At 37.8% G+C, this 24,398-nt stretch overlaps 1 protein-coding gene across 1 annotated transcript in view; it reads left to right on the top strand.

The window, feature by feature from the left end:
* ABCD3 (ATP binding cassette subfamily D member 3) overlaps positions 1-24,021 on the top strand; it is a 70,556-nt gene extending 46,535 nt beyond the window's left edge. The window contains exons 8-23 of the mRNA XM_084635752.1: positions 3,058-3,114; positions 7,159-7,301; positions 7,667-7,736; positions 12,008-12,077; positions 12,211-12,308; positions 12,403-12,494; positions 13,233-13,324; positions 13,417-13,489; positions 14,181-14,244; positions 16,431-16,508; positions 16,616-16,681; positions 16,790-16,879; positions 17,559-17,678; positions 19,023-19,127; positions 20,551-20,607; positions 22,181-24,021. Of these exons, the coding sequence (XP_084491878.1) occupies positions 3,058-3,114; positions 7,159-7,301; positions 7,667-7,736; positions 12,008-12,077; positions 12,211-12,308; positions 12,403-12,494; positions 13,233-13,324; positions 13,417-13,489; positions 14,181-14,244; positions 16,431-16,508; positions 16,616-16,681; positions 16,790-16,879; positions 17,559-17,678; positions 19,023-19,127; positions 20,551-20,607; positions 22,181-22,258 (1,353 nt within the window). The 3' untranslated portion in view covers positions 22,259-24,021. The remainder of the gene's footprint in view (positions 1-3,057; positions 3,115-7,158; positions 7,302-7,666; positions 7,737-12,007; positions 12,078-12,210; positions 12,309-12,402; positions 12,495-13,232; positions 13,325-13,416; positions 13,490-14,180; positions 14,245-16,430; positions 16,509-16,615; positions 16,682-16,789; positions 16,880-17,558; positions 17,679-19,022; positions 19,128-20,550; positions 20,608-22,180) is intronic.
* Positions 24,022-24,398: the final 377 nt, after the last annotated feature.

Here is a 24,398-nt window from a genome sequence, read left to right as displayed (position 1 = left end):
TAGCATTGAATAAATGTATGGGTGATAAATCTTGTCAGTTTAGGAAGATCACTTTCATTTATGAATTATTGTATAGGATTGAGTCCACTTTATATCTAGTGAATTCATTTCAGTCAGTGTTATGTGAGGGAAATATTTTTCCTTACACAATGGTCTTTTTCCTTATTTGTGATTTTTTTTTCCCCCCCTTCCATGCTCCTTCCACAAACAGTAATTTTTTCCTTTTGGTTTTCTTTTAATATTCACCATTTTGAGAAGGTTGTGAGAGCACAGTCTTTTGTCAATTATTTAGTTTTCAAGGGAAAGAAAATTCTCATTCTTATTTGTCTTTTCTCTTTGATTTTAATATGTGAGTGGTTTGTGTTTCAGTGGTGGGGAAGGGTGAAATGAATAAAGAAATGCCCTCTTTACTTAATGGTTTCAGGTGTGTTTCCTAACTTTGGAGCAGGGAAGCAAAAGTGCCTATCCTGAAGGCAGTTTTGTAATTTAGTGGAGGAGTTTTTTTTTTATCGAAGTGTTCAGAAGTTGGCTCTATGTACAGAAGTAATTGGGTGGGTAAGTGAGCAGAGCTAGCAGGTTTAAAAATACTTATTAGGATGACTTTCTGTCCTTGAAATTACTCCTGCATGAAAGTTTGGTTGGACAATGCTAGATTTGTTGTGAATATAAACCTAATGCTTCACAATTTTATAATAGTGGTATCTAGTAGGGCATGTTTCATTGAGACCTGGTTGGATGAAGCAAGAGACTTTCACAAAATTGAAGATCAACAGAAAAATGTCTTTGAAACAGATATTTATCTTTAAAGGAACCAGTTTAATTTTATAGAAGAATATTCCCTTGCAGTATTTCAGTCCAAATATTAGAAAATGACTATAGATTAAAATGAAATATTCTTGTATATGGAATAGGTCATACAATAGGTCAGTGGTCTCCAACCTTTTTATACCCAAGATCACTTTTTGAATTTAAGGGTAATCCAGGATCTACCCAGTCCCTTCCCCGAAGCCGCCTGCCCCTAACACCCACCCCCGTCACTCGCTCTCCCCTACCCTCACTCACTTTCACTGAGCTGGGGCAAGGGGTTGGGCTTCAGGAAGTGGTGTGGGCTCTGGGTTGGGGCTGAGGGGTTCACAGTGTGGGAGGGGGCTCCGGGCTGAGCCTGGGGCAGGGGGTTGGGGTGCAAGCTCTTGGAGGAAGTTAGGGTGGAGGAGGGGGCTCTGGGCTTTAGCAGAGTGTTGGGGTGCAGGAGGGGATGCGGGGTGCTGGCTCTGAGAGGGTGGTTAGGGCTGGGGTTGGGTGCAGGAGGGGGTTTGGGGTGTCAGCTCTGAGGGGGGGGAGGGCCGCAGAGCCGCGCTGGCCACTTCCGGGAGTGGCGTGGGGCCAGGGCAGGCAGGGATTCTGCCACTGTGGCAGCCCCGCTGCACTGTCGGAGATCATGTTCGACTGGGAGAATCTCTAGGATCGACCGGTTGGTGACCACTGCAGTCGGTGTTCATTGCGCTCTATTTTTTTGTAGTCAAATACAAACACAGCCTTTGTCCTATGACATTTACTTGCTTGACCAAACTGAGTAAGATATGCAAAGTAAACAAAAGATGTTGAAAAGATTTTGAAAACTGTTTCATGAGTGGTACTGGTAACAAAACTAAAACTATTAGATATGTTTTCTTTTGTAAGAAAGAAGGAGAGTCACACAATTGATATATCTCTTCTTAAGATGTAGTTACCATGAGGTATGTGTCTATGGTTCCTGCTTTTAAGATATTGGTGTTTATCGCATAACGTGTACTCCTCTGTTTCTTTAAGTAGACACAGGTGGATAAGAGCATTCTGAGGGATACACAAATTACTGTAACTCTGTATGAGCAATTTTACATTGAATATGTATACAATCTCTGATGTAATATACGGCACTTTGAAAACATGCACTGGAATAAGAAATGCTTTTCCTGGTATGATCCATCAGACTTGTGAGATTAGAAAAATTCTATAGCTTTCATTTAGGAGTTAAAGATGAATATTAATAAAATAAATTAGAACATCATTATGAGAAAACAGTGACTTTTCCCACATAGTGTTCTAACGTACATTGGAAATCTGTTGGAAGTTACATTTTTTAAGTTCTTGTTTTCACAACTCAATACTAGTGATCCATTAAAAAACAAACAAAAAAGCCACCCATCAGTTAGATCAACTTATAGTATTTATAATGTTTTAAATTGCCATAAGTTAGTAAAACAAATTTTTTTAACATATTTTGATCAACAAATAACCCCTTTCAGTTTGGCTTCTATCTCCCATAACAACTGTCTGACCACCATTAGGACACACCTCACAAGGGTGAAATTCTTCCGTCTGGTATATTACTGTGCCAGGGAGACCATTTTATGCTTGTGCAAGCAGCCAGCCAGGATGAATTCAGAGAGCACAAATGTGTTAGGCGATACACCTAGCTAGTATGTTGGGGATGTGAACTTCCTCTCCAAAAGGGAGGGCTTTCAGATTAAGGGCCAGTCTAGTATGTAGTAACTAGCATTCAAAATTGCAGTTGAGTTGCTGCAACTCAGAGAAGTGATAAACTGCATCAGGAGTGTCATGACAATCTGGTGTCATCCTGCCCTTTAAAGTTGAATGTCCCTTGTGCCATATGCATGGCCAGCTGTATGCTGTCACTCCTCATTCCAGACCGTCCCCACTCTGCATGATTGTTTCTAGAAAGGCTAGGATTTAGCCCTTTGTTGTTCAGTTTAACAAGCTTAAACCAAATTGGGAGGTATAATTTTTTAATGTACTCTGCAGGGTGTGTGACGATTAGTATTAAGCACACATGATGCCATTTTCAATTGCTGAGCAAAATATGTAGCCTAAATTATCAGGCTGTCTGGAATGTTGCTTTTTGTTTCAGCTTTTTGTTTAATTATGGAATGTAAACTTTTACAATTTTATGTTAACTGAAGTATGTACCCGATTAATATGCTACAAAATCTGATGATTTTACTCTTTATATCCATGTTTTCTTCTGTGTCTTCTAATACTAACTTTTTTCTGTTGCAGCCATTTTTGGATATAGTTTTGTATATCTTCAAGCTGACAAATGCCATAGGAGCTCAGGTAAATCTATTTTAAAAAAAAGTTTACGATGCTTGAAATAAATCTTTCAGTGTCTTAGCTATTATATCCATTTGGAGATCGATGAAAATCATACTCAGCTACTTTTAAATATACTGTATTCTTTCAGAAAATGGACATCTGTTTTCATACTAGTTATGAAGTGCCATAAAAGCTCACTATTTTGAAGGAAACAAAATAAAAAAACTGATATCTGAGAATTTGGAGGCTTTCAAGAGAACAGATGACTTCTAGAAAGACCTGCAGGTTCTTCGTTTCCTTTCATCAGTTGTACAAAAGGCTTTCATCAGTTGTGCAGTACCTTTTCTAGCTGGATTATGTCTTGTACCACAGTTGTTTACACTCTACAAAAACATATTTCCTATCTCTATAAAACCTACAACATCAAAGGGGAGCTGTTTGTTGTACAGGATTTGGGACAGAAGACAGAAATGTGAGAAGCAACATCTTAGACTTAATATAAAATTTAAGAGTCAGTACAAGCTCTTTTTAAATTATTTGCTTTATCTTCGCAGGTGGGAAAAAAAAATCCTCATACAGGCGTTTTGTGTCTAATTCTTGCTTCATTACTATTTGCTAGTCTTACCTCTGTTCATGAGTTGTAGAAAGATAAAAGAAGTTATACTTTACAGTGGGAGCCTAATTTTCTTTCAAGGAGTACTCCTTCAGCACACATCACACTTTCTTTTCCCCTGGATAAATGTTGCTTACTGATTTCCCATAATTTCACATTGAAGACTGCACCAGAGAATTCATAGTAGGGTCTATGTCTGTGCCTAAAGAGGGAGGAATGTATGGGGTTGTCTTAGAAACTACAGGTGACCTGCATAATTATTAAACTTCAGAATTGTAGAACATGTGATAGTCTCAAGTTTCTAGTAGGAGAGTTTCTTCTCAGTTACATCTGAGATAGCACATATATTTCTCTGTATTTAGAAGAGCAAATGGTATCATCTTGGATTCCATTATGCAACTGCTTTCAATGTTGCCTTGTTAACAGGGAATGCTGTGTACTGTACTTTTGCTATATGAAGGAAATGAAAGTTTTTTTTCTTTGTGTAGGGTAACTGTTTTAGTAGTGCTAAAGTTGTAGTAAACCTATGTGACGATGCTGCCCGTGGGAACCAGCTGAGGTCACTCAATTAGGGTGAACTGCAGACAAACCCCAAAAGCTGGTGGATATTTCAATACTTAGATATACCAAGCCAGCACAAAACAGCTTCTATAGTACCTCACTGGTTACTCAGAAGTCCAAACAATGCAGTTCCCTTAAAGTACCCAGCCTCAAGCCTCCATCCGGACACATAGTCAGATATGATGATGATTACTGAAAATCTTATCTCATCATACAAAAGAAAAGGTTCTTCCAATCCCAAAGGATCAGCCACCACACCCAGGTCCAGTTACACTTCTACCCCAATATAACGCAGTCCTCAGGAGCCAAAAAAATCTTACCACGTTATCAGTGAAACCGTGTTATATCGAACTTGCTTTGGCCTCAAGCATTTCCGTTATTAATAGTCACTTCCCACCCCCTGACTGACCTCTCAGAACCCCCAACCAATCCAACTCCCCCCCCCCCCCCGGCTCCCTGTCCCCTGACTGCCCCGACCCCTATCCAACGCCCCCATCCCCTGACCACCCTGCCCCCAGAACCTCCAAAACATCCAACCGCCCTTGCTCCCTGTTCCCTAACCCCCCCCCCCCCCCCGACCCTCTGCCCCTTATCCAACCCCTCGGCCCTGGCCTGGCACCCTTAACATGCCGTTCAGACACGCTGATCCGCCAGAGTGCACAGCCCCGGCCCCCAGAGCGCTGTATTACTGCGTTATATCCGAATTCGTGTTATATCGGGTCACGTTATATCAGGGTAGTGGTTTATAACTTAGATCTTACCCACAATACGCTATTATAGCCAATTCTTATTAACTAAGCTAAAATTTATTAAGAAAAGAGAGTGTTTGTTAAAAGATCAATATACATACAGACTTGAATTCAGTTCTTGAGGTTCAGATACATAGCAGAGATGAGCTTGTAGTTGCCAAAAGTCCTTTTAGAAATAGTCCATAGGTTATAGTCCAATGTCCATATTCAGGGCGACTCCAGTCAGTGACTGGGGATCTCAATCTTTATGGCTTAAGGTTTCCCCCTCCTGAAACCCAAAGCAGATCTGAGATGAAGAAGGATCGGGTCCCAGGGTTTTTATACATTTCCAGCAGCCTTTTGGCCTGAACAACAGGCTTAACTTTCCTTCTTCTAAACATCATGGCATTTAGCACAGGTAACTTATCCATTAAACAGTTCAGCTACAGGTTACCACAACCTTCAAAGAGACATATAGACTATAATACTATTTCACTCCAGTGTCTTCATAAATGTTAAAAAACCAAAGCTATAGCAATAGACAAGACTTGTTTGCTTACATCACAAGACCTGAACAAACATCTACCCTTCTATCTCTAACAATGCAGACTTACATTTCAAAGCTCTAATCATTTACATATCTTCTTAACCTCCTTTAAAGTTTGGCTATGGTTCAGGTCAATCTGTGAGTTAATTAACTCTTTCTGGCCCTGTCACCTTTTAATGAGATATTAAATTACACTCCTAATGTCATAACCTAAAATTAAAAATCTGTTAAATTAGTAAAATTAGTAAATTAGTAAGTATTTTCCAATCTTACAAACTTTGTACATTAACAAAAATGTTCAGTTTCCAGCAGCAAGTAACCAGTGTGTGCATTGTTAGGTTTGGAAGAAGGGTAAGCAAGCTAGTTAAGCAGCAAATCTTTTGACTAATCATGGCAAACCTGTGCCAGCGTTAACATAAAATTTATTTTCAAATAAACCAAATAAATTCTTGCTGTTTTCAGATGGTTACATAATTTAGTAAGTCTATGTTAATGCAGTATTAACTATAAAGTAACTACAAGAAAAGCGATTTGATTTTAAAATAAAAAAAAAAAAAACTTCCATGAATGTGGTATGGCACGCTGAAAGTTTAACATGTTACATAAGCACCTTTTAAAATGTCCAGGTTCTAGCTTTGAATTGAAATCAGACTTTAATCCTTCTTCATTGTGATGGCATGACTTATACTATTTTTTCAAAGATTTTGAAGTTGTAAAATTATTGCTTAAAGAAATGCTTATCCGTTTTGGCTGAGTGAAGCAAGGTCCAACACTTGATGACATTCATCTGCAATGCCATAACTTTGGAATGCTGTGTCCGATCAATTACAAAATTCCACGGAATGTTATAGAAATCTATGGCACGAATTGGAATTGGTGCAAATTGGAATACTATTCCTTGATTTTCAGGAATATCAGGACCCACAGACTAATCTCTCTGCCACCCGCGGCTGCTGCCTACATACATCAGAGCAGCAGCAGCTTAATTTGCTGTGTGGGAACAGTGTATGAAGTCTGGATTGCACCAGAAATAAGAGACTTTTAAAGGGAAGGATTATAGGGTGGGAATCAGAGACCTGAGGATGGGTGGGGGAATAACTGTGTGTATGGCCGGGGGTGGGGGGAGGGAGCGGGGAGATAGAATGGGGTTCCAGTGTGGATGGGGCAAGAGTGTGAGGGTAGGGGGGAAGCAGCAGGGACTGGAGGGATAGAGCGGTGGAGGGGGAGGAAGCAGGGACTCAAAGAGGACTGGGGTGCTGGTGGTAGTAGGGGAAGCAGGCACCTGGAGGGCACTGGACTTGGTGATCATAGGGGGAAGTGCTCCCCCTAACACACACACGGGGGGTGGGGGGCATAGAAGCAGGGATCTGGAGAGGGGAAAGCAGGGGGAAGAAATGAGCACCAGGAATGTGAGAGACAGTGGTATAGTGGGTAGGGGGACAGGAGTTCCTGAAATAGAGGGGCCGGTGGCACACAGGGAGCTTGGTGGCAGGAGGAATAGAGGGATGCAAGGAGCCTCTGGTGGGTCCAGTGTGCTTGACCTACAGAAGTTACAAGTGTGCAGCTCCTTAGTTCTAGAGTTTTTATAGTCCTGTCTTTTTCTTTAATATTCACAGGGTCCAGCTACCATGATGGCCTACTTGATAGTTTCAGGCTTTTTCCTTACACGTCTAAGGAGACCCATTGGCAGGATGACGATTGCTGAACAAAAATATGAAGGAGAGTACAGATTTGTCAATTCACGGCTCATTACAAATAGGTATGGATTTATTTGTTGAATAAATGAAATCTTTGTAGTATTGCAAGGTACTTACTCAAGTAAATTCTAAAAACGTACTGAATTAATTTTGAGGAAAATGTTTATATTTCTATGTGGACTAATTATTTAATAACTCCTATATCCATTATTTACTCATTTTAAAAGGCAAACTGTAGTTGAGATACTATAAAGCTCTGTCCTACAGTTGTCTTGTGGTAATATTGTAAACTCATCTTTGGTGAGAAGGTAATTAAAATAATGTCTTTTATTAGAGCTTCATTTTTATAGCTAACTTTTTCAGGCTGGTCGCTCTGCAAGGATTGTCTATATTAAAAATTAAATGAATTGTCTTTTTTTTTTTTTAGTGAAGAAATTGCTTTTTATAATGGGAATTTAAGGGAAAAACAGACGATTCATAAAACCTTTCATAAACTGGTAAGAGAGCATAAAATACTTGATTATAGCTTAAATGCTAAATTTTCACTTAACCAAATTCTAAGGAATATTGTTATGGTGGTTCATAATGCTGAATTTGTGCTAGTCTTTTTGTTTTTGCCTCAATCCTTCCTTCAGCTGAAAACTGTATTGTGAGGGGGAGAAATCTTACTGCAAACGGTCTGGCACATATGCACCAAATTAATCGTAGCTTCTTAAAGTACGTCTACACAAGGATAAAAGACCAGCACAGCCACTGCTGGCATGGGTCAGCTGACTCGGGTTGTGGGGCTAAATATTGCTGTGTAGATATTCAGGCTTGGACTGGAGCCTGAGTTCTGGCACCCTGCAAGGGTGGAGGGTCCTAGAGCTCAGGCTTCTGCCCAAGCTTGACTGTGCACACAGTGATTTTTCAACCCCAGAGCCCATGCCCTGCGAGCCCAAGTCATACGACGCAGGCCAGCAGTTGGTTTTTAATTCCTGTGTAGATATACCCTTAGAAATTTAACTCTAAATTTTCTGGATTTCTAATGAGTTTTTTGTTAAACTCTGAACTTCTTAAAAAGTGAAAGTGTTGCTCATTCTTCAAGTTCGAAGATAACCAGTACATCACTGATTGATTTCGTTTCTGTGAACACGAGTGATTGATCAGGCCAATTTGAGCTTTGAACAGTTTGTGATGCACTGAACAAGAGATGCTGCTATGGGTTACTTGATTAACAGCGGACATGCTGCTGGTGTGAGATTTACGCTGCTTGTGCTTCTGCTCTATCTCAGTAGTTCTCTGCTTACAGACTGTAGCTCCAGTATGGATGACACTTTGCCAGGTAGAACAATCATTAGCAAGATCTTCCCATAACTCTGGATCAGTGTTGAAACACCTCAAAGGATAACTAGACTCCCTGTCTTTAAAAAGTTTCTTCTGGTCTCCCTGAGAGCGCTTTCTCTCCTTTAGCTCACCATAAAAGATCATCTTTGGCAGTCTCTCATCTGACATTCTGGTGACTTGGCCTGCCCATCTTATCTGTGACTTCATCAACAGAGTATGGATGCTTGGAATGTCTGCTCACAGGAGAACCTCAGTGTCTAGAACCTTGTCTTGCCATCTTATCCTCATTAGTTTCCTCAGACAACCCACGTGAAAGTGATTCAGCTTCATAGCATGGCATCTGTGCACCGTCCAGGTTTCTCATGCATACATCAAAGTTGGCAACACAATGGCTTTGTAGACCTTCAGTTTTGTTTGTTGACACATGCCTCTGCGCTCCCACACATTTGTATGTAGTCTGCCAAAGGCAAATTGCTTTGGCAATTCTGGTGTTGGTTTCATCATTGATGTGAACTGCACATGACTGTGTACTGCTGAGATAGGTGAACTTGTCCACTGCCTGGAGGATTTGACCATTCACTGTGATAATAGGCTCTATGTAATGCTTTTGTGGTGCAGGCTGGTACATCACTTCTCTCGTCTTAGATATTTATTGTGAGACCAAAATTGCCACAAGCTGAAGAGAAATAGTCGATACCCTGCTGCATGTCAGACTCAGATTTGGCATTCAGGGAACAATCATCAGCAAACAGGAGGGTTACAAACAGTCATTTCCTGTACCTTGGTCTTTGCCTGTAGTCTCCTCAGATTGATGGTATCTGATGCCAATCCTGGTGTGTCAGTCACGAAAGGCATCTGTAAGCATGGCAGAAAATATCATACTAAAGAGAGTTGGGGCAAGCACACAGCCCTGGTTCACTCGATTGGTGACTGGGAATGGTTCAGATGACTCACCGTCGACAGTCCATAATGGAAGTGAGCATGCCATTATGGAATTGCTGAACCATTGTGATGAATTTCTCTGGGCAACTGAATTTTGCCATGATCTTCCAAAGGCCATCCCGACTGACCGTATCAAATGCTTTTGTCAGATCAGTGAAAGTCATATACAGGTTGGAGTTCTGTTCCAGGCATTTCTCCTGAAGTTGATGAGCTGCAAACACCTTGTCTGTGGTCCTCTGACCTTTCCTGAAGCTACATTGACTCTCAGGCAGGAGCCCTTGGTTCAATGTGTTGCACAAAAATTCTGGCAAGAATTTTGCCAGCTATGGACAACAAGGAGGTGCCCTGATAGTTGCTGCAAGATTGTCTGTTGTCTTTCCACTTGTATAAGTGGATGATGGATACAGCCTTGTACTCCTGAGATATAGTTCTTTGAGACCATGTTGACTGGAAACCTTCAGTCAATTTCAGAGTCACGTGCAAGTCTCTGCTAATATAGCAGACTTCTGCTAGTATAGCATCTGCACCAGGTACTTTACCAGTTGATAGCAGGTCGCTTTCGCAGTTTCAGATCAGCGTTGGGGGATCAGCAAGAGAGGTTGATATCAGTCAGGGGCTACCAGTCAATTGCCTCCTCACTAATAGGTGATTGTTGATTGAGGATATTGTTAAAATGTTCTGCCCACCTTTCCAGTAGCTTTTCTTTCACAATAAGCAGTGTGTCACCATTGGCACTCAGTATTGGAGATGTTCCTGATGACCTAGGCCCATAGATTGTCCTCAGAGTATCATAGAAGTTCTTCATATCATTTGAGTCTGCATAGGACTAAATCTCATCTGCCTTGTTGCTCAGCCATGAGTTTTACATTTCTCTAAGTTTGCAATGGACAATCCTTTTGATGTTTTTAATCCGTGTGTAGAGATACCCTTAGAAATTTAACTCTAAATTTCTTGGATTTCTAATGTTTTATTAAACTCTAAACTTCTTGAAAGGTAGTGTACATTGAAACCACTGATATGTGCCAGCACTTCAGTGGAGTTTGGTGTGTGTGTAATTTACTACATAAATTAGTTTTAGCACACAGTATGTAAACTTGCAAGACTGCTACTGGCCAAGTGAGTGATGATCTTACTAGTGAGGCAAGGTGCGTGAGGTAATATTTTTTAATTAGACCAACTTCTGTTGGTAAGAGACAAACTTTGAAGCAACACAGAGCTTTTCGGGTCCTGTAAAAGATACTATCCCATCTACCTTGTCTCTCTAATATCCTGGGACCAACGTAGTTACAGCTACACTGCAGTCTCACTAGTGTCATACAGAAGATGGCAGGTTTTGGAGCAGTCTTGAGGAATGTGCTATTTGGACCCTAATGAAAAGATGACATGTGCTAACTAACCTGTGTAGTAGCCCCTGTTAGTTAATTGAGTGGCTGCAATGCCAGTTTTGAGAGAGAACATGCATCTCATATTCCATAAAGAATGATAGGTGGTGTATTCAGCAAAGGAGTAGGATCAAGTGGGAAATATGAGGGAAGAACTGAAAGCTGTGGACTTTAATTGGCCATACAGAAATGCATGAGGGGTCCACACGCTGGCAAAAGAACATAATTTAATTTTTTCCCTAAAATTCTTGAATAGGCCCTCATCTCCCATCTTGATTACTGTGACACGCACACCCCCTTTGGACCTTTTTGACACCCATCTTACCTCACTTGGGCCCATTTAAAAACTGCCACTACGACTCTTTCTGGCCTGTTGTTCTGACTGTGGGAACAACCCCCAGTCTCTGAATCCATTCACTAATTTTGTTTCCCATAAGACCAAAATTTAGACTATACGTCCTCCTCACCTTGAAGGTTCTTCACTCTTGTTCCATTACCTATCCACTTTTGTTTCTTGCTGTCTGTCATCTTTGTTCTGCCAGTGACATGAGATTTTAATATCTCTGTCTACTTCTCCTATAAACATCTCCACACTTTTTTCCATTCTTCCTTGTAAGTGGTACATCCTCCTTGAATTAATCTGTGAAACTATTAGTCTTTTCATCAAATGCCTCCACCAGACCCACTTCTGTTGTGACACCTCCAAAAAAGGTGAACCAGTTATAGCTAGATGTTTTAGCAGTTAGGATTAGCTGATTTTATTTAATATTTTTTCATTTCCTGATTATTTGAAACTATAGCTAATCTATCTAACAGTGACCTTTATTTCACAACCCAGGTCCTTTATTTGCATCACTTGCAAACTTTCCTCTTATTTACTGTTCAGTTGTTTGTGTGTTCTTTCAGATTATATTGTAAGCACTTGCGGGGTAGGGACTCTATCTGGATTTGCTCAGTGCCTAACACAATTAGGTCACAATCTTTATTGGGGCCTCTTTGATTTACTGCAAAATAAATTATTTTTTTAGAATTAAATTTGCTTCTCTATTGTAATTGCAGGGCGCATGGCAAATATTTGTGTATGTTACATTTTTTCATATGTATTGTTTTTTTTCCAGGTGGAACATTTGCATAATTTCATCTTGTTTAGGTTTTCTATGGGATTCATAGATACTATCATTGCCAAATGTAAGTGTTTTCCCAATGCTAGTGGAATGTTTTTTATAGTACAAGTGGTGTTACAAATATTTTAATATGTGTTCATTTTATGTTCTGATTTTAACTTTTCTTGCTAGAAAACATTTACTTTTAAATATTGCAGACCTAGCTACTGTGGTTGGTTACCTGGTCGTTAGTCGTCCGTTTCTGAACCTAGCTCATCCTCGCCATCAAAAGAGTACCCATTCAGAACTCTTGGAGGTAAGTAATGCAGAATAGAAATAAGTAAAATATAATAATTGCTTGAATTTTGTTAGTTCACATAAGTAAACATAGTTGTATTTTGCTATTTAAGGATTACTACCAAAGCGGAAGAATGTTGTTGAGAATGTCTCAAGCTCTGGGCAGAATAGTCCTGGCAGGCCGTGAAATGACCAGATTGGCTGGGTAAGATTGATAACTGGTGTTCACAGCTGCTTAAAACTATTTTATTTTAGATATATGTAGTTCCTGTACTCCATAGCTGTTGTTTATAAATGGATTGTAGTTTAAAACAAAACAAATGTGCACTCATTTTGCACAGTGCAGCAAAAATATAGACATTAATAAACATCTTATTGTGAGAATATTAGGGAAAATTAATGTTTTCAAGTACGTTGGTAATTTCTGAGCCTATTAGTGGTTGCAGATGTTTTGAATGTGAGATCAGCAGTGATGGGCAGTATGTAAGTAAACCATTTTCCATCTTAATGTAATGTTGTTGGGAGAATATTTTAATATGAAAGTTTTACCTTCAAGCTTAACTTTCTAAAGTGTTAAATATTTCACCATTTTAAGGGCCATCTTGGTAAACTGCAGAGGTTAGAAGATTTCTTTATTGGAATTAGGAAGCTTTTAATGCAGTTCTAGAGCAAAATTGATTATATTCCAGAGTTTTGCAGTATCTGGTGCTTGAGGTAATGAGCCCAAGACATACAACAAAAAATAAACACGTATGTTTTGAAACAGGTTGCATTCAGAAAGTACTGTATCCCAATCACACTGCAAAAATGTGATTACAGTTCTTCCTTATTATGATTTTAATTTTGACAGTGTAGGGTACTTATTAGTAGTTTATTTTTGTGCGTAACAATAAAATCCTTAAAATGTTTCTGAAGATTAATTCTTAATGCATCCTTATTTTAGCTTCACAGCTCGAATTACAGAATTAATGCAAGTACTGAAGGACTTGAACAGGGGCAGATATCAGCGGACTATGATATCACAACAAGAGAAAGGTAATTATGACAGAAGTTTAATGCACAATACTCACACCTTGGCAGACATAAATCTAGTCTCTAATACTTGTTTATCTTTTTTAAAATTTAAGATGGAGATGGAACCCAAACTATTCCCTTGATACCTGGGGCTGGAGAAATTATCAACACTGATAATCTTATCAAGTATGTATAGAAAGTGTAATGTATAGAAAATATAAACCTGCTTTTTAGTCTTGCCTTATATCACTATTTTTAATACAGTTCATTACATATAACAATATTTTATATCCACTTCCTTCTGTACAATGTCTACAGAATTTTTCTCCCAATCCTCACTGCATAAGGCATTCTACAACCTTAGTACTCTCTACTGGTTCTCCAGAATCAATCTCCCTTCTGACCTGTCCTGCTGTCCCCTAGAACATGACTACCCAGATCATTATACTTCCTATCAGTTAAACTACATCTCTTACTAGAATTTCTGCATTGGCTTTCCAACGTTCTCTATATACATTTCAAGCCACTTCATCTTTGAGGCACTTGACAGCTATGGCTTGCCTATATAGTTGTCCCTGACTTTTTTTACAACTCTTTTAGCGCCTTTTAGAACCCTTTTAGACTTTTACAGTCTTTTTAGCCAAGTCTTGCTATAAATGCCAGGAAGAAGCTTTCAGTTAATGTTTGTCAAGATACCTCCTACTCTTCTTTAAATTAAAAAAAAAAAAATCCAAGAAGCAGTCCAGCTCTGGCCACATGCAACTCTGTACCTTCATAGCACCTGCTTGTGTTCTAGTATCCTGTTCTTCCACAGAGTTGACCAGTTGGTAAAGAACTATACGTCATAGTAGTAGTAATGTGTCAATTTTACCCATAGGTTTGATCATGTTCCATTAGCAACTCCTAATGGAGACATTTTGATTCGAGACCTTAATTTTGAGGTAAGTTCTAAGATATAAATCTTCATGTAACACTTCAAAAATGAAGGTGACTATTTCCCACAAACTTATTCTGTTATGAACAAAGAAAACAATCAAGAATAAGAACAAAAGATGTGTGTAGGATAGGGATACTGTCAGTGTGGTAATCATATTTTGTTAATTAACTCTGTTAATAAGATATTGGGCTATTAAAATGGATTTTTTCAAAATTGTATTCCCTTTTCACAGGTAATGCTTTCTTTATTTGTATACCACTTTTTAACATTTTTTGCTTGGCATTGGCACTGAAACTTAAAAACTGTTTCACTTTGGGCTCTCTAGCACTAGCATGATGTTGTGGTACTACACACTCACAAAACTTGTCTGGAAGTGTCTGTGTGTATTTCAACTTTTATAGTTTTAGAAAACCAGCAATTTTACCTATCTTTGGGAATTTATATGGGACTTGTTCAAATACCAGTGCTACACCACTGTATCTGACACAAAACGTACAAAAATGATGAATACATAGTTAATTTTTTGAGAAAATCTACATGAGTAGAAAGGAGTAAATGTTTGTAAATCTATTTGTAAATAGAAATGTTTTCATTATATTTAAAAGCGTTCTCCTCTTTTCTACCCAAACACACATTTTGGGTCTAAACTAGTTGAAAACATTCCACTTATGTAAATATGAGTAGAAATTACTGATCTTTTCCTTATCCTAGCATTCCTGCATCAACAAATATATTGCAGAAGTTTACACACAATAGCATGAATAATTTAACCTAAGACGTAAAGAAATCAGAAAACAAGTTATGGAGTGGTAGAGGGAGAAAGAATATGAAAAGAAAGTGTTACTGGATATTAGTCTGCCTAATTGAAGTGTTCTTTATGATAAAAACCTGTTTGTGCCAACAGTTGAAATAACAGAGTGTAAGTTATATGGTGTAAGATGGATTGTGTCAGCTCAGATGTACCACAGTTTGCCGTTTTCCTCGTGCTGTTTTTATACAGCATGTCCAATAGGTGGCACTGGAAGGTTTTTCCTGTGTTCGATTGTAACGATCGATTTATAGTAAAAAATTCATCATTCTAGAAAACAAAATTGCAATGCCATAGGTGTGCAATTAGTTAAGTAGAATAGTCAGTACCCAGTTTCATCTGATGCTTTGTTCCAGTTATGACATAAAGCAGGAAAAGTAAAATCCCATTATAACAATTATACTAATTTTATATTCTATTCCTGAAGACCTGATTATATTCTTTTGCTTTCTAGAATGTCATTATGGCATCTTGTAATTTTGAAACATCTTTAACTAAAAAGTTTGAATAAAAATAAGGCAATTTAATCCTATAAGTTCCTTTTAAATTGCCCATCAACATCTTTAGGTAAATTCAAGGCCGCTCCCCCCCCCCCCCCAAAATAAAGTTTGAGTTACGGTTAAAAATAAGAATCTGTAACTTCAATGGCTATGCCTTAAAAAAAATCATAAAGCTAGGAAATTGAATTTCACGTTGTATTTTTACAGGGTATCCTTAACTTTGCCTGTGGGATCTAGTGTTTTAAGTTCTTAAAATTGTTAAATCTTGGCATACTTGCTCGAGGGGTACATTTGATGTTTAAATTAAGGATGCTTGTTAGATTGGTAGATAATGCTTGATAAACAAGATGATTACGTATTTATGCTTAATCTCACAAGTGTCATAACAGGCTTGACCATTTAAATTTTAAAATTCAGTGATTTGCCCTGAATCTTGACATTATTATATAGTGCCTACCTTTATTATGTGTGCTAAAGGCAGTCAAGGCAATATGATCCCAGCCCTGAAAGGCTAGTCTTCCAAGCAGGCAACCTGCAGACAAAAGTAGGGAAGGGATTTAACAAAAGCAAGATGATACTTTCCTTCTCTCCCTCCTCCTTCACTGTCTTGCCAATTTACTCCTTCCAATCAAACACACAACTTTTCAGCAATATTTTCTGCTCACCACTCTTCCTCCAGTGTAGCTTTCTCACTCAGCTCCCCCATACCAGACCAAACTGCATGCAGTCCCCCGACCCCTCCATCGTAGCACATGAAGAGGCTTACTCCAGTTTTGAGGTCTTATGAAGTCATGGTCTGGATTTTATAGGGCTGTGCAGGGATTATAATCTTCACATGGTGACCCATTTTCCTATTGTTTAATGTGTTGACATGTATTTTAGGTTCAGTCTGGTGCAAATGTTCTGATTTGTGGGCCAAACGGATGTGGGAAGAGTTCACTTTTCCGTGTTCTTGGTGAGGTAAGGAAATACTAAAATGAAATTTATCATTTTAAAAAACACACAACCCCCCACCCTAATTTTTTAAGAGAAATTTTCTTTCTATGACTTTTGTTTTCTTGTTGCAGTTGTGGCCTCTGTTTGGTGGATGTCTAACCAAGCCTGAGAGAGGAAAGCTTTTCTACGTTCCTCAGGTAAAGCAAAGTACCATAGTAATTGATAGTTGTATTTTTTGTTACCTCTTTATTTGATGACTGTTACATAGGTCTGTAATGCTGTAATAATTTGTAATTTAATCCCAGAGACCATATATGACGCTAGGAACCCTCAGAGACCAAGTAATATATCCAGATACTGTAGAAGACCAGAGGAAGAAGGGGATATCTGACCAGGTAAAAGAGACATTCTCCTCAATAACCATTATTTGCAGCCATTACTTTTCCTGATTCTTTGTAGTGTGGGATTATTTATACTTTAAATTTGTTAAATGATAGAGAAACCCAAGTCTGTTACCTGGGGACTCCTTCTGCAGTTTTTTTCAGAGGGTTTTTTCCCCCCCATGTAGATCCAAACAGGAAATGTTGATGGAACCATGGCTTCCCTACAGCTCTTTGCTTTGGGAGACTTCATAGCATTTTGGTTTTTCTCTTAATTCACCTTTTCCATTTTTGAACCTGATTGGCTGTAAGATACAAAGGTTCACCAAATCAAAGGTCATCAGTTGTGGCTTTAAACGTGCCACATTAATGGGCTGCTGCTTTCGCCATTTATCACATAACCTCTAGTATTACCTGCCAGCAGATGTCAAGGATGTCATGTGTCTGTTAATGACAGTTTCACTGTTCATTTAAACTTGTTCTGAAGTATCATTCATTTTTTAAGTTATTGGTATAGCAAGTAAGAACATTAGATTTGTTTACATTTTGAAATGTTATTTTTGGTACCAATATCTTGGGTGATAGAGTGATTTTAATATTTTATAGTATTATAGTATACTATACTAATCTGAGAAATTATTGCAACATGAAGTATGTTTAGGTGTATCTGTAAGCATTATTGTTTTGCTAAAAGGTGCTGAAGGAGTACTTGGATAATGTTCAGTTGGGTCAAATCCTGGAACGTGAAAGTGGCTGGGATAGTGTTCAGGACTGGATGGATGTGCTCAGCGGAGGAGAAAAACAGAGGATGGCAGTGCGTGTCTATCTTATACTTACTTGGAAAATACTGTAAATTAGTATAACTAATCTGAAACGTAGATGATATCTAGTCAGTAAATTTTTCTATTGCTTTATTCTTTAAAGAAATAATGTAAGGTTTTTATAATATTAGTGCTCATGAAAATAACTTAAATTACTACAGGTGGGCATTATTATTTTCACATTGTAATGTAGATTTCTGAATGCTTTCTTATCAGATCACCATATTCTTTTCTATTATGTAAGCTCGCCTGCTGGTAATAGCTCACCTTACCTGATCACTCTCGTTACAGTGTGTATGGTAACACCCATTGTTTCATGTTCTCTGTGTATATAAATCTCCCCACTGTATTTTCCACGGAATACATCCGATGAAGTGAGCTGTAGCTCACGAAAGCTTATGGCTCAAATAAATTTGTTAGTCTCTAAGGTGCCACAAGTCCTCCTTTTCTTTTTGCGGATACAGACTAACACGGCTGCTATTCTGAAACCTGTAAAATATTTCTTACCCTTGGAAAGTATACAAAGAATACTATAAAGTGTTCAAATTTTAAGTGAGGTTCAGTAAACGATGGTTAAAAAAAAATTCTTTCCCCTTTTAATTTTCAGTCAATAATTTCTGGTTAAAACTTCTAAGACTACAGTATTAGTTGTGATTGTTGAGAACACTTGACTTTCTACTAACAGCATTGATCATTATATATGTAAATATTTTGGCATTCATCCTTTTTCCTCTAGCAAAAATCAAGCCAGAATGATGGTATGGCAGTACATACACAACATTTCTGGGTTAATAAGTACCAGATAATTGTGGAAAGCTGCTTATGTGTTACACATACACCTAAGATTATATTCTATGACAAACTATTACCATTTTTTAAATTAAGTATTCATATTGACTGTGAGCTGCCTGTCTGCTAGAAGACAAACTGACAAGACAGCAAAGGAAATTTTCATTGCACACTGGCTGTAACTCGCTGTGCTTCAGTATTACTCAAGTCTCTGATTATTGCATGGTAATGTACATATTACTGTATCTGCTGAACACTTAGGAGTAATGGGATGAAATCACACTAAAATGTCTTTAAATAGCTTCATAGTTTTCATTTATGCCTTTTGCGAGAGAGAGGTAATGGTAGCACAAAAACTGACGTTTTTGAGCAATTGTGTAAATATTTCAAACCATTTGTTAAAATGTTTTTTATATTTCCAATAGATTACAATAGTTTCATCTCTTAAATGCTCATTTAGACAATAGGTTATGCTATTATAAAGATGAAGAAACTTGCATTGTGCTTGTGCTCTCTATTCACAAATCGTGTATTGTTTTGCATTCCAGATGGCAAGGTTATTTTATCATAAACCTCAGTTTGCAATTCTCGATGAATGTACAAGTGCTGTTAGCGTTGATGTAGAAGGCTACATTTACAGTCATTGCCGGAAGGTAAGTTTGTTTTGTTTCTGTTTTTTTTAGATAAAGAAAGAAGGCTGAGATGCATGTAAATTGTTCTTTGTGAATGTAATTTCTAATTTGGAAAATGTTAACTTGACGGATTGGTAAAACTGGACTGCAGCAACAATATTAGACATGATAATATTAAATTTCCAAAAACTTGATTAAAATGTGAAGTGGAATCTAGATAACACCCAAAACAATCTTATACTTTTCTTATGGAAAATAACCTTCTCAGCAAGGCCAACAAAACAAAAGGACTTGTAAGTGAACCTATTTTGGAGATAGGAGCCAGCAACACTAGGGGAACTTTCAAAAAGTAAATGAAAAGAAAGTATTTAAAAAAGCATGAAGTTTTAACTTCTTTCCTATTCCCCATCCTCCCCGAGAATTCTCAAAAAAAAAAAAAAAAATATTCTACCCTCATATGGGATGTGGTCGGAGAAATATCAAGGGGGTTGATTTCTTTTTGGGGAAGGGGAGAAGGGTTTGAAAATAGAGCTTATAATGGGAAACTCACTTTAAATTTAACTATGGAGCAGTGATGTCCTTGGAAAGGAAACAAACTCCTGCAGGAATTGAAACCTTTATCCAGATCTCTCCGTGGGAGCAGGAGCAGGCCCTAAGATCGTTTTATAGTAGTAATTTTGATGCTGGATGGGCTCTGTGCAAAAGAGCAGTAGTTATTTCATTGTTTAAGTACATTTACCGTTTGGCTGCCAGGTTGTACTGCTTTCTATTTTGAGGATTTACTGTTGCAAAGTGACTGATAATGCATCCCTCTGGAAAATCAAACCCCTTGTCAGCTGACTCTTACAGAAGGTTAAAATTATTATCACTTTCATTTCTATTTGTTTTAACCATTTACAGCTTAACCATTCAATACAGTTGCAACTGTTGCTTACAGGTTATTTTAAAGGTGAATTTTTCATTGCATTTAAGAAGCACTTCAAGTTCTTAAATCATTAACATCATACACTTTAGTTTGCAATCAAATACATTAAAAACAAAATATTTGGAAATAATTTCCTCCTTTACTTACCTGCTAGGGCTCAAGTTCAGGAATTTGTTTTTTCTGCAAGAGCCTATGACATTGCTAACATCTAAGCATAGGGAGTGAATTTTTTAGTCTGATATTTTCAGCTCCTGCAGGAAAAACAGAACATTTAAATAAATCAGTAGGTTTAAAAAACCAAACCTAAAACCTCTTTTGTTTTTCCTCTAAAATGTGCAATATTGAGGCTACACACACATAGTATAAATGATTTAAGGCCTTAAAGCTTTTCTATTTATTAGTATGAGCTTTTAGTTTCATCTTTTAAAATGTTACCAAGTGTGAGGGATCGAGGAAATTAGTTGAGTTTGTCTTATGGGTGAAGTTTTACTTAATGTTTGTATTCTCTTCTTGCTATAGGTTGGCATCACACTCTTCACTGTCTCTCACAGAAAGTCCCTCTGGAAACACCACGATGTATGTCATTTTTATTTTTGTTGATGATTATGTATTTAGCCTTTTTGTGGGTATTAAATGGACTTTGAGTTCAGGTGCATTCAAATGTCTTGCCTTCCAAACGGACACACTCCTCTCAAAAAATAGTAGCATAGATGATATTTTCATAGTCCAGCAGCAGTATCTGAAGGATTCACAAAAAGCTGTTATGAAAATCTAAGAAATTTACAGTCCTACATTTCTGTTCTGAAGGGTTATCCATATAAATATTCAAAGTTAGTGTTTCTTCGTCTATGGACACTGATTAAAAGAGCCTGTAGCTAAACAATTCTATAAAACTTTTCTGGCGAAGGTGCCAATGCACATGTTTATAAAGGGCCTTTGTGCCATGCAAGATGTATTTTTAATTGTGGGGCTAATCCTTGTTTACTCTATAACTAAGTAAATTATTGGCTGGAATTTAAATTTTGTGTATGTGCGCTGAGGTACAATGAAGAGAACACTGCTATAAGTACAAAAAATAAATCTGATACAGTTGAAATACACATGGCTTTTATAATCCTATAAAATAGTTTTAGCAAACGTTTTCCCTTCCAGTTACAATAAGATATGATTACCCCCTAGAGGGGGTGTGTAGGTGGGGAAGCATAAAATCTGTGGATATTTTGTTCAGATAGGGATTGGGGAATTCAGTGTTCATGGAGATATTGGGTAAAGGAATGTTAAACATTTTAAACATGTAAAACTGTGATACATGTATTCCTTTTGTCCCCCAAGAAAAGGTATTCCTTTTCTCCCCTAAATTCTTTTTCATAATTTCATCTGTTATAGTCCTGAAGTGGACAAAATAAGGATTGTAATTAATAATTGAAGAAATCATTTTACTCTTAGAAAATATATAAAATTTGAAGCTCTGTGGGGATACTCCTTTGCTAATTTCCGTCCCCCAGCACCAGCCAAATCTTTAACAAGGGCCTGATTTTCAAAAAGCACATGCTTAGTTTGTGTATACAAAAATGTACATGAGGGAAGTCAATTGTCTAAGTCCACATTTCTTGGTCAAGGTATAGACTCCAGAGAAAATAATAAAAAAAAACCCATAATAATAATAAGTAAATAAAAATATTTTGGGGTCCATTCAAAAGTGTCTGGTGGTCCAGGTTTGGCCCATGGTCCGCCTATTAACTGCCCCAGTGTATACCATTTCACACCTAATTTATGCACACATTTCTGCAATTCAGGTATTGGTGTAAGTGACTCACTGTGTACAAATACCAGATTTATACACATAATTATAATTATGCATGCAAATTAGACATCTGTCACAACAAACCAAATCCCAGTGATGAGCAGTATGACCAACTAGCAGAAGATGGAGACAGAGCATATCCAAAAAATCATACAATGTTATTCCTCAAAGGCAATTGAATTGGGTAAGCATTGCAATAGGAGATCATCCTCTGACCAGTTGATTTAGGGTTTTAGTTTTTGTTCTTTAACAATTATTTGCTTATACAATTTATTATGATAAACAAAGCTAATATAAAAATATTTTTTGTCTTTTGGTTGATGATGTACATTTTTCATTCCACAGTTTTACCTGCACATGGATGGTAGAGGAAATTATGAGTTCAAGAAGATAACTGAAGATACAGTTGAATTTGGATCTTAAAATCCATAAAGTTGCAACTACTACAGAGACTGATAATTACAGAGAACATGTAGAAAGGAAAAGTACATAGCAAGATAAAACTACTTGGCTTGTTTTTAAACAAATTTAACTAGGTATAGGATAATCCAAAGCAAGCTATTAAGCATTTATTATTATGTAGGATATTGCTAATTGTGTATATGTTGGTTTAATTATTAATATGTACTAAGAATGTCCTTATTCTTGTGGTTTAAAACCTGCCTAAATTAAATTGGGCTTAAATCAATATAACCTGATTCATCTTGGGATGTAAACCATTTGAAGTCAGCTGATTTGACTTTTATGGACCTTCCTGTCCTTCAGTGAAGAACTCTGTTAAAATTAGGGTTACTGCCTCTCATGTTTCTGGCAACAATTCTGGATTTTCACTGTCTAGTCTATGCATACTTTTGAATTATCCCACATGATGCAGGATGTCCTCCCCTTCATAGCTATATCCTGCTATCCTGTACAGTGCCAGACCTGGGTAGAGGCCAAGCTTTGTGATGGGTGTTGTATGTGCACTGTTCCTGGTGCAGGGTGGACTGAATCCAAGAGGGCAGGAGCCTAATTCCCTCTGTTGTTAAAGAGATTAGGCCTGATCCACTGTGGATCTCTAGGCCTTTTCAGCCTGTCTGTCTACAGCTCTCCTGTGCTTCTCACGGTCTCCCATTCTTCCCCCATTCGACAAAAGCAGTGCTGCACTGTGTTCGCCTCCTCCCGCAGAAAAGGCAGTGGAAGCAAATGGGGAGAGTTGAGAAGAAATTGAGATGGAAGGGAACTGACAGAAAAAAAATAATAGTAGTGAAAATGGTATTCTGTATTTCAGGGGTCAGGGTCCTTGACTATTTTTCATTTGGGGTTGTGTAGACACACATGACAGCTCTGGGAAGTTGAGGAGTATGATTTTAGTTCCCACAGCAATGGTGGAGGAGGGAGAATGATTAAAAGACCAATCTGCCTATTGAAGTCTTAGGAGTTTTGCCACTGACATTAATGGGACCAAGAATTGGGCCCAAAATGTATCCTTCTAAAGCACTTACCATCCCTCCATGAAAGCAGTAGCAGACTTTCAATTGTCTCAGTAGCAGACTTTCAGTTGTCCTCTTTGCTCCCATTCCTGGGAAGTGTGGTGATGGTGGTCTTCCCTCAGAGTCCTTCTTTGTCCCGCTTGTTAAAATAGGATGTACCCTGTCCAGCTGCTGTATAGGTTTGGGTTTTAAGAGGGAGCGATGATGGTAGCCTCTGTTTTGCTTTCCACCTTTTTATGTGATGTCTGGGGTCCCACATCTCAAAATTCATCAAAATTTGACTCCATTTCCTGAGGGGTTTTTAGGCAATTTTTATGTAAATTAGTAAATCGTATGACAGTGGTCCATGGACCACTAGTCCATGGAGTGCTGGTTCTTTCATTCCAACTGCCAAATTTTATTAAAAGACAGCTAAAAATACAGTAAATACTTTCTTAATATTACTTTTCCATGTAAACAATTACTGTAGTTGCCACATGATTTTAAGTGATCACAAATGCAAAAAGAGATGGTTTGTGTGATCAGGAATGGGAGGCTGGTGGTCCATAGGCCTATGTACAGTTATAGTCCACACTGTGAAAACATTTAAAAATCCCTGCCATACACTGATGTTCTGGTGGCTCTGTAGTGTTGCACACATGATGTAACATAGGAATGCACTACATGAAGACATGCACTAAATACACAATAAATGTGATCTCTGTACATCTTTTATCAAGGTTTTCTTTTTTTCTTTTTATATAATCAGTATACACTTGGGTGTATATCTTCCTCTTAGTGACTAATTCAGCTCTTTGAATACTGAATATCATCTTTCGTATTAAGATTACTTATTATTTCCCCCTTTTATCTTGAAACTTGAAAACTTGAGGTTATTACACTTCTTGCCCATACCACTCACAATATTAAAATACTTTTACATAGCAGAAGAAATGCCAGTGACCTCATGTCTTAGTACAGGTATCCACTGACATAGGCAATAAATTCAACAAGTTAAATAGCATCAATAAAACTCCAAAAGGCATGTGTTTGAAGCTTAACTGCATCCATGGATCACCTGACACTGAAATAAACTCTTTCATTCCACAAGA

Source organism: Lepidochelys olivacea (genome assembly GCF_965140295.1).
Source record: "Lepidochelys olivacea isolate rLepOli2 genome assembly, chromosome: 8".
Lineage (NCBI taxonomy): Eukaryota > Metazoa > Chordata > Testudines > Cheloniidae > Lepidochelys > Lepidochelys olivacea.
Note: the sequence above shows the minus strand (reverse complement) of the source record. Positions and strands in the feature narration are given on the sequence as shown.